The sequence below is a fragment of the Podarcis tiliguerta genome (genome assembly GCF_965153285.1).
Source record: "Podarcis tiliguerta genome assembly, chromosome: 3".
Taxonomy (NCBI): Eukaryota; Metazoa; Chordata; class Lepidosauria; order Squamata; family Lacertidae; genus Podarcis; species Podarcis tiliguerta.
The window spans coordinates 11291431-11306282 of NC_139536.1; the positions used below are offsets into that span (position 1 = coordinate 11291431).

The 14852-nt window shown below is 43.1% G+C and overlaps 1 protein-coding gene across 2 annotated transcripts in view; it reads left to right on the top strand.

Moving 5' to 3' along the window:
- Window positions 1–14461, top strand: part of PPP4R3B (protein phosphatase 4 regulatory subunit 3B) — a 29942-nt gene extending 15481 nt beyond the window's left edge. Inside the window, exons 8-16 of one of the 2 annotated variants that reach the window (XM_083432583.1) lie at window positions 1069–1200; window positions 2565–2667; window positions 4873–4914; window positions 6447–6605; window positions 6902–7071; window positions 10043–10182; window positions 10982–11166; window positions 11311–11513; window positions 12887–14461. In XM_083432583.1, coding sequence (XP_083288709.1) covers window positions 1069–1200; window positions 2565–2667; window positions 4873–4914; window positions 6447–6605; window positions 6902–7071; window positions 10043–10182; window positions 10982–11166; window positions 11311–11513; window positions 12887–12982 — 1230 coding nt within the window. In that variant the 3' untranslated portion in view covers window positions 12983–14461. Of the gene's footprint in view, window positions 1–1068; window positions 1219–2564; window positions 2668–4872; window positions 4915–6446; window positions 6606–6901; window positions 7072–10042; window positions 10183–10981; window positions 11167–11310; window positions 11514–12886 lie in introns of both variants that reach the window. The other variant, XM_083432582.1, reaches the window with a different exon arrangement.
- Window positions 14462–14852: the final 391 nt, after the last annotated feature.

A 14852-nucleotide genomic window follows, 5' to 3' on the forward strand; every position in this document is an offset into this window, starting at 1 on the left:
GCAAGACGAAAAGAATCCGTTCCGCGAGTCTCTTCGTCTTGCGGTTTATTTCGTCTAGAGAAGCAAGCCCATTAGCGGATTAGCGCTATTAGCGGTTTAGCGGCTATTAAAGGCTTAAGGGATTAGCGGATTAGCTGCTAAAAGGCTATTAGCAGCTTAGATCAGCAGATAAGCGGCTTAGCGAACAGCTGATAAGCGGCTTAGCGAACAGCTGATAAGTGGCTTAGCGAACAGCTGATAAGCGGCTTAGCGAACAGCTGTTAAGCGGCTTAGGGGCTTGGGGAAAAGGCTGGGAGGGGGGGAAAAACCCCAGGAATCGCAAGGCATTTTCGTCTTGCGAAGCAAGCCCATAGCAAATTCGTCCTGCGAAGCACCTCCAAAACGGAAAACCCTTTCGTCTAGCGGGTTTTCCGTCTTGCGAGGCATTCGTCTTGCGGGGCACCACTGTAGATATCTGAGATAGCAAATGGCCACTAGGCAATTAACCCTGCCTATTAACTTAAATTTGCAAAGGGTTCATTGTGAAAATCTGTTGTCTTGTAACACACAGTCTCCAAAAACACTGCATGGCAGAAACATATCAAACGGTTAAAATGTTCAATAGGCTACATAGCAATAAAAATGACTTCATATGGGTGAAAAAATACCTAAGAACCACCATATTACAATTTTATTTTATTACAATTTATTACCCTTTCTTCAATTTAAGGCTCCAGGACAGGCTACAACAATCAGAACACAATGTTAATATTGAAATGCAATATTACATAATATTATAAACTGTTTAAAACAACTAAAAATTACAAAAATAAGGCGGAGCCTAAAAATATACATCACAAGTGAACTCTCCATGAGTTCCTTTTTTTAATCAAGAGGAAATAAACATCCTCATCAATAAAGGTGGGAAATTACACAAAGCTCAGTAATTGGTACCCTGAGAGATGGTAGCCAAAATCAAAAACTGTCATAGATTCCTATTATTACCCTTCCCCCGCAAAAGGAAAAAAAATACTATTTACCTTTGTTGAATTTCTGAAAGCGTGTCTAATTTGTCTCTGTTTGTTTCAGGACATTCTCCTCATAAACGTAGTCATTGAGCAAATGATCTGTGACACTGACCCCGAGCTTGGGGGCGCTGTTCAGTTAATGGGGCTCTTGCGTACCCTAATTGATCCTGAGAACATGTTGGCCACAGCTAATGTAAGAAAATGGAAAGGGGTAAAGAAACTTTACTGTCTAAGAAACACGTTGACTAAAATCTACTTGTCTTTCGGCACACTTTGTAACTATTTGCAAAAATGTGCATTAGCTTTGCATTTCTCGAAAATATACTTGGAAGCATGTTTTTTCTTTAAAATATATGTACGTATATGTTTCCACCACAAAACTGGAATGGTAATTTTACTTCATCTCAGACGTCGTCCCCACAGCATGATGTCAGAACGTTTTATTTTAGACCATGTGCCTGACTTTTCATATGCGTGGAGATTCCAGTACTTGTACACCGTTTTGTGTTCAGTTCAAACTTTGTCCACTCTTGGGTTGAATGATGAGTTCTCCTGTCATGTCTGCTGCCCAGGGGATTGAAAGGCATCAACACCATATATGGACTGGGTGACCTTTGAGCTCCCCATGGCAGGTGGGGCATGGTTAATACCATTGCCTGCAAACTAAGGTCTTATATAATCTGGGCTGGGAGCAAGTGTTTATATAGTAGAAAAATTATTTCAGTCTGGTGCAATGGGAAGAGTTGGGGGTTTTAATTTAGAAGGACCAAGTTCACGCTCTCAATCTGAAGGTTACTAGCTAGGTAAGCTGCCATGGTGGCTTTGAGGTAAAACACAAAATGTGTTGCGGTTTTCTTTTCCATTGTGACTGCACAATGGAATGATAGAAATCCCAGTGCTCTGTAGCTGTGTGAATGTTTATGCTGGTGCGTGCCGTATTGTCGTTTAAAGCATCTCAGTCTTGCCTTTCATTATATGAGTCTCAAGGAATCTTACAGCATATCTTAAAACTGCTGCTTATAAAACAGTTTAAAGAGGAAATAAAACACAGAGTTTAATTTCACAACAGCCGCATCCTCCAGAGCCATTTAAAGTCATCAAGCCGCTAAAACTCAGGAATGTTAAACATATGGGAATGTGTCTTTTTTTAAAAGGGGGGGGGGGAATTATCTGGTGCTTGAAAAGCAACAGTTTGGATTCTATGTTAATTGGTGAAGAAAAGCAGTTGCATAACTTAGGTACCAGGGCAAAGAAGGGCCCTGCTCCACCTCATTAGGGTGAGGCCACCCTAATTTTACAGATTAATTTATTGTATTCATACAATTTATATACCGCTTGATTGCCAAAAAAACACCCCTCAAAGCTATTTAAAACATTCAAATAATAATAGTGGGAATGTGCTGGCTTGCATCTCTTCTGGGTACAAGATACCTTGAAGGCGCTGAATTCAGCATCATTGATTTCTCTTTGTTTGTTTGGTTGTTTGTTTCTTCTCAGCTGCATGACTTTACATGCTGTTAGCATATTTGCTAATCTAGTTAGTATTTTCTGTTTCAGAAAACCGAGAAAAGTGAGTTTCTCAATTTTTTCTACAACCATTGTATGCATGTCCTCACTGCTCCACTTCTGGCAAACACATCAGAGGACAAAAGCGACAAAGGTAAGATCAGATGTTTTGATTGTCTTTTCTGCCTTCTTCTATCCACATTTTCGTACTTCAGACTCCTGCAGCTGTTTGCAGGACAAACTGTGTTTTTGTTGTGCGGATTAATTCACTCAAACCGAGACTTGCATACTTTTATGCCCTGGTTGTATTGAGCTGTCCGAGGTTTGCAGAAGGCTGGTGGAAGGAGAGTGTGCCTGCTTCACATGGATTAGTGTTGCATGCGTGAGCTTGCATGCTGCCATTCTCCTCTAGCACAGTTACAAGGAGGAGATTGGACCTTTAGCTTCCTCTTTGCACTAACCACATTTCCTCATTATGGGCAAACCTAAACCAATTGTCGCTGGGGAAGAAAGCCAGCTTCAAACTGAGGTTTAGGTCTTTGGCTTGTTTCCCTAAGCCAGCCTTCCCCAACCTTGTGTCCTTCACATGTGTCAACTACCGTCAGCATGGCCGGTAGTCCAAAACAACTTGAGGACACAGGGTTGGGGGAGGCTGTTCCTAAACATAGCCCTAGTCACAGTTCTCCATTCAGGTGAAATAAATACAGTGGTACCTTGGTTTACGAACTTAATCCGTACTGGAAGTCCCTTCTTAAACCAAAGCATTGTTCAACCAAGGCGTGCTTTCCCATAGCAGCGGGAGACTCTGTTTACAAATGGAACATGTCCAAGGCAAAGTTCACAAACCAAAACATCTACTTCCAGGTTTGCAGCGTTCTTAATCCAAGTTGTTCATAAACTAAGCTGTTCTTAAACCAAGGTACCACTGTAGTTGGAAACTAAAGCTAACACTTCTAGTGTCTTCAAGGCTGTGCCAGAGGAGCAAGCAAAGCTCACCCAGGCTTGCACCCCTTTTGCTAAGCTGGTTTAGCATTAACATCTGAATGCTGTGTTTGTGGTTAGTCCACATGTAGTCGTATCTTGGTTCTCAAATGCCTTGTGACTCAAATGTTTTGGCTCCCGAATGCCGCAAGCCCGGAAGTGAGTGTTCTGGCTTGCAAACATTTTTTGGAAGCCGATCGTCCTCTGCAGCTTCTGCGACTTCCAAATGAGTGCAGGAACCTCCTTCAGCCAATCGGAAGCTGCGCCTTGGTTTTCGAAAGTTTTCTGAAGTCGAATGGATTTCTGGAACGGATTCTGTTCAGGAACCAAGATACGACTGTACTGTTGTAAAATTCCAGGTTTCTATGGGTTCTTGTTTTCACCCACTGCTGAGAACTGAAAATTCTGGTCTTCAGGGGCTTCAGTTCTACAAACAGCCTTCTGTCATTGGATATTAGCTGGTGATATTGACTGCATTTTGTAAATTTTTAGACAAAAAAAGTCCTGCATTATGATGTACACTGCTTCCTTTTTGCGTTACTCTAAAATAATTTCAGAAATCAAGGGATCTCTTGAAAAATTGTCTCATCGTTTCTGCCTAGCACACTGACTCAGGTGTAGCTTCCTCCTTCCTCTCTCAAGCCCATGAGGAAGAGAAGCTTCCAGTTTTAAAGCAACCACTGTTTCCCTTGGTATCCATACATGAGGAGTTGTGATCTGAGAGCAAGATAGACTTGTTCTTACTTGCTGTAGTTTAAACAAATCTTTGTTTCCAGCATTGGGATGGCAAAGGGAACTGTGTTTAGTTTAAAACTGGAAGCTTCTCTTCATAGGCTCGGAAGGAGAAGAGAGGAAACACACAAACCCAAGGCTCATGCAGGCTTGGTCACACAGTGGGAAACCACAGTTTCCTGTTGTGTGTGAACCAGGCTGCTGATTTTTCAGGCACAGTGGTTTTTTACAAAAATAAACCCATATCTTTAAAAGTCACTTAAGCAGTTCTGAGATTCAAAGGTTGCTGCAATGAAGGCAGAGTAGAATGGGATCCATAACTTGTTTTTGTAGCTTTTTGCAAACCTCTCCATGCTGACTTGCATGTCTCCTATCTTTTACCACCGACTTTTAGTGGCTAACGCAGTACTATCCGCAGATGGAGTACATGTGTGCAACTCCAATGGTGTTACAGACAAAACTAGGTGGGTTCTGATGCCTGGCAACCCCCTCCAAAAAGAGTTTGGGTGGGCTTCTTGTGCTGCACAGGCGAGTCAGAAGTTGTCCGACCTTGAAATAAAATGTATACCTCTTGTCTTGAAATATTTTCTGTTTTCCACAGTCATTAAGCAGGCAACTTAACAGTGCTAAATCTTTTCACTTTTAGATGTGGTAGTTGGAAGCAACAAGAGTAATACAATTTGCCCAGGTAGGTGGAAGCATTTGTGATTTTTTCCTCTTAACCCCCCCCCCCCCCCAATATGGAAAGATCCTTTCCTAGGAATCTTAGATTGACAACTTTTTCTTCCTCCTGGGGGAATGGGGCATTCTAGAGACATCACCCTAAAAAATGGGGAAATCGTGTTCCCAATTGACAGCAAGAAGGCTGCATTCAGCCCTCACTGCCACTGGTCTGCCAAAGCATGAAGGATCTGGAATGAGCCATGCGCTTGTGTGGTTCTTTCATGCCTCTAGCAGAATAGCAGACATCTTGTTTTGTCAAACTGCAGTGCGGTGCGGATAGAGAGAGGTTTTTCTATTTCTCTCATAATACTAGAACTAAAGTGCTTTAATGAAGCTGAGAGATACAGGACACACAAAAGGAAGTACCTATTCACACAGCAAATAACTCAACTGTGGAGTTTACTACCACAAACTGTAGCAATGGCTGGTGATATGGATGTCTTAAAATGGGATTAGCAACTAGCCACGGTGGCTGTATTATCTTCAGTATTAGAGGTAGCATGCTTTGGAATTTCAGCAGCTGGGGATCATGAGCGGGTGCTGTTGTATGTTTCACACAGGCATCTGGTTGGCCATTGTGAAAACAGGATACTGGACTAGACGAGACTTTGATCTGATCCAACAAGGCTATTCTTTTATACGTTTATGTCTGAACTGGGAAACCAGGATTGCAAAGGTGTCCTTGGCTCCTTCCAATCCTCCACGATGTGGAGGGTTAAAGGATGTGACATACAAATGCGTTGCGTGAATGGTTGTGTGAAATCATCCACTTTGTGAATACAGCCACTCTGCGCACAGGCTTTTCACAAATCTCTAAGCTTTTGGTGTGCCGTGGCCACAGGCAAGACCAGCTACCAAGGGATTTTAGAGAACTTTCAGAAACACTCCTGGACATTTAAGGACAGGGGTCAGCAAACTTTTTCAGCAGGGGACTGGTCTACTGTCCCTCAGACCTTGTGGGGGCCAGACTATATTTTGGGGGGAAAGGGGAAGAGAACAAATTCCTATGCCCCCAAATAACCCAGAGATGCATTTTAAATAAAAGGACACATTCTACTCATGTGAAAACACACCGATTCCTGGACCGTCCGCGGGCCAGATTGAGAAGGCGATTGGGCTGTATCTGGCCCCCGGGCCTTAGTTTGCCTACCCATGTTTAAGGAGGTACATGCATCTTCTGTAGCAACAGCTGACTGATTTGATACAGTTACTGAGGATTTTTTCCGCAAGTTTGTTTGTTTGTTATTACATTTTTATTAACTTTAGTAAATCTGACCCTCCTTAAGAATCAGAGAGGCTGGGTACAAAAGATTTTAAATAAAAACAATGCTAGACCTAGGATCCCAGCTTGTGCTTAGAGAACTCTGCTCCATGGCAAAGGTTTTGGATCTCAAGCTGGCTTGGGGAAAGTCTTACTCCTAGGCGAACACTATTTTTGTCGTGACTTTGGCATTTGCAGGGTTCATTGTATCTGACTGGGTTTTGTTCCTTTGGCAGACAACTACCAAACAGCACAGCTGCTTGCCTTAATTTTGGAGCTGCTCACCTTTTGTGTGGAACACCACACATATCACATCAAGAACTATATTATGAACAAGGATTTGCTGAGAAGAGTGTTGGTCTTGATGAATTCAAAACACACCTTTTTGGCACTGTGTAAGTAGCAGGTCAATTTTCATTTTCTAAGCTGGCTCCTAGACCAGCTTTCCTCAACTTGGTGCACACCAGTTGTTGGACTCTTGGATTCCCATCAGCTCCAGTCAGCATGGTTGGCGTTGGTGGGAGCTGTAGTCCAATATCATCTATAGAACACCAGGTTTGGGAAGGCTGTCCTAGACATCATAGTTTGCTGCTGGTCAGTAAACTGGACTACTCCTTTCAGCTTGTGTAAACAGATGCTGGTAGTGTGAGAACCAGAAAGGACCCTCTTAAAATGCTTGTTAACATTGCAGGTGCTCTTCGTTTCATGAGGAGGATAATCGGCCTAAAGGATGAGTTTTATAACCGTTATATCACCAAAGGAAACCTGTTTGAGCCCGTCATAAATGCTCTTTTGGATAATGGAACTAGGTACAATCTGCTGAATTCAGCAGTCATTGAGCTTTTTGAATTCATCAGAGTGGTAAGTTGTGCTTTCAATTCCAAGAAACCTTTTAGGCATGTGTGAGCTTTAGATCTTGCTGCTGAAGGCTGGAAATAACTTTTTATGTGTTGTGGGCATCCATCTGTCTTGGGAGACTGTGGAGGAGTGAGCCTTTGGGGGTGAGGTCAAACTGTTGGCAGCTTGCAGGGCGTGCTCTGGCTGTAGAGGCTGACACAGCACCTGGGACAGATGACGGCGGCTGGTTGTACTGTTACAGGTGGACCATGGTTTTTCTTCTCTCTACGCTCTTCCCAGCGGTCATTCCTCCTTTGGTCACTGCTATGGATACATGACCAGATGGCCTGTCTCCAGGTGCTGTGGTCTTCTGCAAGGGATTCCCACACAGGAGGGTTCATGTCACCAGCCTTCATGTCATGTTTGCAGACATCTTGTAACATAGAGTTGATCTGCCTATGGGCCTGGTGCCTGAAGTCAGCTCCCTGTAGACCAGGACCTTGGGGATCCTGCCATCTTCAAGGAAGCATTAAGTGTAAAAAACAAAAAAACCACACCCTGAGTCACAGCAATATAGGGGGATGGACCATTACTACTAGAGTATGGCATGGAAAAGACTGAATCTTGAGTCCATTCCCTATTCTCTCTCCCTCCCCTGCTGGCCTTTCCCAACGATGCCTCTTGAGCAGCTGTGTCCAGCCTTTCCTGTTCCAGAGGGTTTTCCTGGTTTGGCCATGTGTGACTTGCCACTCACTAGAGATTGATGCAACACTCTGCATGGGGAGCATGGCAAGTGGGTTTGTTAAACCCTGCATGCGAGCCACAGACTTGTTCTCATATTTTGTTCAGACTCTTTAAAAGTGTCTTGACAGGCCTGCATAAATGCCTTGGAGAAGCCTTCCTCAGCATGACACTTTCCAGATGTTTTGGATTCCCAGCTTCCATCACCCCCTGACTATTGGCCGTGCTGGCTGGTGCTAGTGTAATCCAGAAATTTGGAAGGGCACCAAGTTGGGGAAGGCTGACCTAGAGCTTTACTGGCTGTGCTATTCAGAACAAGAGTATGGGGCACCCTTCTGCTAGAAAAACTCTGCGTTAGCTGCAGAGAAACTCTCAAGTGTGTGCTGTTGCTCAGAACGTTTTGACTTCTACACCTACCACCAGCTGCCAAAAGAAAGGAGCAGCTGAACAGGGTAGTTGACTCAAAATTCCCATAATGGAAGCCAGGTTTCTAGTGCGCTCTATGACTAGAACGCTCTCCTTCCTTCCCTGCTGTGCATCTTGATCTCCACAGTGATTTTCCAGGAATTTGTATACAAAACACTTCACCCGTTTAAATGCAAAAGGATGTTAACCGGGCTTGTAAAGCTAGTTTCATTTAGTGATTTTGAGTCAGTGATTTCCCCCCCAGAGTATGTTAGTAATTTCAAGCTAAAAGGTGGTGTTCAACTGTGGTTTGCATAGATCAGACCCATTGAAATTAAATTGCTCTGGGTAAACGTAGTTGAGTGTTGCTGTTTCTGAGTGTCAGCAATGATCATAATGTTCACCCTTTATTTTTTTCCAGCCTGTTATGCAAACATCACAAACAGGAAAAAGGGGCAGCTTGAGGCAGTAGGGTGGCTAATTCAAAATCATTCTTCACACCCACAGAGATCCAAATAGAACTGATTTGAAAAATCTGTGTTAGAAATAGTATGGCTTCTGCCCCTACAGGCGTTGCAGCCGTGACTGATGTGCCACGGTTGTGTCAATAGGCGGCAGAGAGGAACAGGCTATGTCTACGCTCAGTGTTCTGCAACCTGTGAGCACTCAGAATGATTAATAGCCTGACAGGTGTACCAATGAAAATAAAAGAAATAGTATTGCTTATTTGAATTTAAATCTCACTCTTCTCTCATAGGTGTATTGACTTTTTAAAAAGTCTTTTAACCCATTACTTGCTTCTCTTCAAATTTTTGGGAAATTGAGGGAGCTGTCCATCTTACAGAAAGCCATGAGGCTGCTTCTTTTTTCTTCAGCCTAGAAGGGATATCCCTAGGGTCTATAAAACACACAGTACAGCTTTCAAGCCTGGAAGAGCACCACTTACACTAAGAGTTCTGCCACAATCTTATCCCTGTTTGGCAGGAAGCAAACTGGATGTCACATGAATACAGTAGCCCCTTTAGTTTGATTCCATTTTTGTAAGTGCTGCACCAAAGGCTTGTGTGAATTCGTAGAGGAAAAAATTGGGAAGGGGGCAGGTGTTTTGACTCTAACTCTTACCACCACTACCACCCCATTTCAGAATTGTATTTGTGTATACAGCCATAAGAGGGACGCGGGTGGCGCTGTGGGTAAAACCTCAGTGCCTAGGACTTGCCGATCGCATGGTCGGCGGTTCGAATCCCCGTGGCGGGGTAAGCTTCCGGTCTTCCGGTCCCAGCTCCTGCCCACCTAGCAGTTCAAAAGCACCCCTAAGTGCAAGTAGATAAATAGGTACCGCTTTATAGCGGGAAGGTAAACGGCATTTCCGTGTGCTGCGCTGGTGCTGGCTTGCCAGAGCAGCTTCGTCACGCTGGCCACGTGACCCGGAAGTGTCTCCGGACAGCGCTGGCCCCCGGCCTCTTAAGTGAGATGGGCGCACAACCCTAGAGTCATACACGACTGGCCCATACGGGCAGGGGTACCTTTACCTTTACCTTTCATACAGCCATAGTGTTCGTGGCTACAGAGTTCTTTGCGTATCTTTGGCCTGTTAGCTCAGGAAGCACACAAGCATATGAGTGAATCGTCTGGAATTCCTCCTTGTGTACTTTGTCAGAGGGTATTACTTCAGTAAAATATTCCTGAGACAGGCCGCTTGATCACGAAAACCAAGTTTCAAGCTTAAATCACTTTTACCCTTTTGCTGTGAAGGGAAAAGTTAGCATTTAACTGCAGTGATGGGCTGAGATTGATATGTTTTCTTATCCAGCATGGTAATGCTTGCCTTTGTTTTGTGTTAATGCAGGAAGATATCAAATCACTTACTGCACATATAGTTGAAAACTTTTATAAGGCACTTGAATCCATTGAATATGTTCAGACGTTCAAAGGACTGAAGACAAAATATGAGCAAGAGAAAGACAGACAAAGCCAGAAACTGAACAGGTATCCCTCTTGATCCTAAATGTCAAACTGAAAGCATCTTTGCATGGCCTTTCTAGAAGGTTTCATGAACTGTTCCTGCCTTGCTTGTCCAGTTAATGATACTGTCAAATGTGCCAGCCTTTCTTACAAAGAATGCACAGTATATAACAATGGAGTGTTTTACTTGGTCAGGACTTTTTGTATTTAGTACATTTCTCTCTCCGCTTTACAACTTTGAGACTCCTGGATCTCAGCATTTTGTTTCTTGGTTTGCTTTGAAAAGCATGCTGCTTAATTTCAAAACAGAGGTGAGGAAACTAGAATTAGGCCACAGGTATCTGGAAGGAAATTTTATGTTGCTTGGATCTCTGAGACTCTGACTTGGAAAGGCATCCTGAAAGCTGAAGGGCAGCAAATAGATTGTTTTAATGCATTAATACAATATATCCAGGGGTGAGGGGGAATCTCCCCCTTTAGGGAAGTTCTCATGCTGGGATTTTGTCATGGTGAGAGGAACAGAGATTGGTTGAGCCAACAAGTAGGCTGGTGCAGAGCAGCCCATAATTCCTGAAGGTGTTAGAAGACCCTGAAATACTAGTTGGCTGCTGTGGAAGTTCAGGTGGCCCACAATCCTATAAAAGGCTGCCCTCAGCTCCTTAGAGGAGGACCAGGATGCTGGCATTAACTAACTACTCTAAAGGTTGTTTTCTGCTAACTTCTCCATACTGTAGCAACCAAGCGTGGTCTAGCTTTGTCACCTTATATAGGGGACCCCCCTGCTCCGCGCGTGTCTGAGCGTTTTTGTGTGTGTATTTTACAGTGTCCCATCTATACTGCGTAGCAACAGGTTCCGTAGAGATGCTAGGACCTTGGAGGATGATGAGGAAATGTGGTTCAATGAAGATGAAGAGGAGGAGGGTGAAGCAGTTGTACCCCCTGTAGAAAAATCGAAGTCAGAGGACGATTTTCCAGATAGTTATGAGAAGTTCATGGAAACAAAAAAAGGTATTCCCCCATTTTTGCCATGCTTCCCCCAGTTGGAAGTGCCATTTGAAGAAGTAGTTCAGTTGAGCTGCTGTATGCATCTCGGCTTATATAGATCATTTATCTTAATGACAATGCTAAACAAAATATTTTTTCCCCCAATAGCAAAAGAGAGCGAAGACAAAGAGAATCTCCCCAAAAGAACTTCAGCAGGTGGTTTCAAATTCACATTTTCCCACTCCGCCAGTGCAACTAATGGAGCAAATAGTACAAACAGTAAATCTGTAGCAGCTCAGACGTCGCCAGCAAGTTCAAATGGTTCTTCTTCTAAGAATGCCAATTTGACTGCAGCAGTCACAGCCACAAAGGTGAGCCAGCTGGTATCATTGATGATGGTGAGAAAGCCTCTTCAAATGTATAAACCTGTTCTTAAAGCCCAGACCTTCCTCACTGTACTTACCTACCAGGTAAAGCTGGTGGGACATAGTGGGCTTCTCCGGTGTCAAGTCTCTTACAACACAGCATTGTTTTGGTCTGCAGTTCGCTACAGCTTGACTCTGGCAGGAGTATAAATGTGACAAACTTTGCTGATTAGGATGGGCATTTTGCTGAGAGCTGACATTGGGATTCATAAGCTTATGGCTCTTCAGTGTGGGGGTGGTACTTTTAATACTGCTTTTGAATGTTAGTCAGTTGGAATGTCTGGTAGTCAGCCAGGGTAATACATTTAAAATATAGTATTAATCCAGCGACAGAATTATCCATGTCATGTTAAGGAACTCCAGTGGCATTTTTAGGGCTCAGATTGTTCCATAGAGGCCACAGAAATTCTGGCTTGTGTCAAAAATATATGAAAATCTGCTGGAAACCACAGGAGGGGAGAGTGTGCTTGCAGAAGCGAGATGTTGTGGAAAATGGGATGCGGGACTAGATGGTCCCACAGGGCTCTTCATATGCACTTAAGTGGATCATTTCCACAAGTTTGAATGTCTTGACTAGGGACTGCATCTCATAATGCTGTTTCCCAGGTTACGTGGGACATTTGAGCAGCCAGCCCAATGGCTTTTGTTTGCAGGGCTTGATGCTTATTTGAACTCTTCCTACTTAAGGCAGGCTTTGAGCACAGCAGATCTGAATTGCAAAAGGCATCAGTTTATCTTTTTGCCGTTTAATAATGGTTTCTGATTATTACTCATGACAATCGGTGGCTGCATCTGCGGTCAGGCTCCATAACACATGAAAAGAGCCAAAGGTCCATGTAGCTTAGCCTCTTGTTTACCACAGTAGTCAGTCAGATGCTGCCCAAAAGCCAAATGCAGCAGTAGTCCTTCCTTGATGTTTGCCCAAACCATCTGGTTGTGAGAGAGTCATCACCTCAGCATGGAGATGCCATTTAACTATCATAGTTAATAGCCATTGATAAGGTCTCATCTTGCAGCAGCATATTCCATAAGATAGAAACATACTATTGTTGTCTTTAAGGACTTTCCCCCTATCTGCATGCGGAGTAATACCTAATCCTCACTCTCTGAAATTATGGCAGATATATACATGGGGTATACATGTCTTCATATGAAATGTAATCTTTGCTCTTGTCAGAGCCAGTGGCTACATCAGGCAACCCCAAAGTGATTCTCTTAGTTTTCCCTGCATATGCTGGCAGCTAGTGGGGGAGTCATTTTGCAACAAGATTGTTCTCCAGAATTCTTTTCAATCTGAGCCTTTTCTTTGCCTTCAACAGGGAAGTTTAGTCGGCCTTGTGGATTATCCAGATGATGAGGAAGAAGATGAAGAGGAGGAAACATCCCCAAGGAAAAGACCTCGTCTTGGCTCTTAAGAATACTGAAACAAACTCTTATTGAGGGTGCTCAAATGCTGTGACTGAACTAAATAGTCTGACAAGAAAGCTTTCTCCCTGGAAAATACACGAGAATGCAAGGAGTAGCAAAAGAAACTCGACTAGAAGGGTTTAGTTCTGAGAACACCAGGCTTCCAAAGAACCTAATCTCTTTCTAGTCAGTGAGTCTGCCATTCGGGCTGTTAAAAATTAAACTGAAATGGTGGGTTACTAATCAGCGCCTGGATGACAGGTTGCCAGCAAAAAGAACATCTCGGGCTCTGTGAGGGGATGGGACAAGTAACTTTTTTGATATTGCAGGGTTTCCCCAAGCTAGAAGAAAATTGTAAGGCTTCAGTTGCAAACCTAGTAACATGACTTTGTAACGGTGCTGTCCATTGTGGGTTTTTTTAAGCAGTTGCCTCTTTTAAATGATTCTCTTTCCATTAAAAAAAAAAGAATTCAAAAGTTGGGGACCACTACTTGCACAGTCAGCCAAACCACAGAGGGTATCACCACCCTGCTACGTAGTGCATGTTGAGTGGCAATTTGGTTTCTTCCCCCTCCCCCACCTCTAGTTTTTGGGAGGAAAAAAGAAGCTTGGTTCAAAATTGAAGATGACTACAAGAAGCTGTTCAGGAAGGCTGGTACCCAAGGCTCATCAGCTAAAATATATAGAAAACATCAATAAGCCCTAGTGCTTGGAAGCAGCATCTGAGTCGCAACTACCAGTAGCATCTTACGGGAAGCCAGGTCGGATGGAGTTGCTCCCTGCTAGCTTCAGCATTTTCCCCCCTTGAGAAATCTGCATTTCACATTTGCAAGAGTAAAAGAGAGAGTACTGTGAAATGCCAGAAGGTTTGGGGGCATGGTCATTTTTAACCAAGAATGATTGGGAGGTGGAGTCAACACGCAGCACCTTGAACCTGGGAGTGGGGGGATAGTACAAAGGCTGCTTCTTAACACATTCCATGTATTTAAGCAAATTTCAACAACAAAAAAAAGTACATTAGGTAAATTGATTGAGGCAACCATTTTGAGACCTTTTTTATTTTGAGAGCAAGTGAACTGTAAATATTTTAATGTTAGTTTGGCCATATATGATCTGAGATCATGCAGAAGAAAGAATTCCCCAAACTACAAATTGCATTAAGAGTGATAATGAACTTATGAAACCAGCAGCAATTCACCATATAGAGATCACTCTTGCAATGTGTTAGGGTCCATTTCTCCTGGAACAGTTACTGACACAGTTTCCCTGTTTTGGAGATTTTGTAGTTAATTTTAATTTTAGCTATTGTTTGCAAAAGATGGGCTGACTGTGTAGATATGAAGTATAGTTTTTCCATGAAACAGAAGTTTATTTTGTATTGAAAAAGAAAACCACTGTACTTGTTTTACACCATTTGTATACATGTGGTGATATTAATGCTGAACTGTAAAATTCAGGAATTAAAATGTGACCCTGTAATTCCATAATTATTGGTTTTGTTTGGTTTGTTGTAAATGGTAAGTTAATTCAGATTTTGAAATGTGGCCATTTTAGAGGATTTTAATGAGATAGTTATTTGTACAAATTAATCATTATATGCCACCAAACCAAATCTAGCGGGGGGAAAATGAATGTTCCCAGATTTGATTTGGTGTGTTGCAATGACTGACAGTTAATATGGCCTGAAGGACATATCTCTGCCATCTGGGGGCTCCAGGCAACTAAAAATAGGGGCTTCCTTCTCACTTCAGCTGAAGACTCCTTTGTTTGAAGGGAAGTGGGTGGCAAAACATTTGGGCTGGTTCAGCAGTGTTACTATGTAGGCTTGATATGCTCACTTTGTATTCCTGGCAAGTCTCTCTCTTCTTCTCCCCCTGC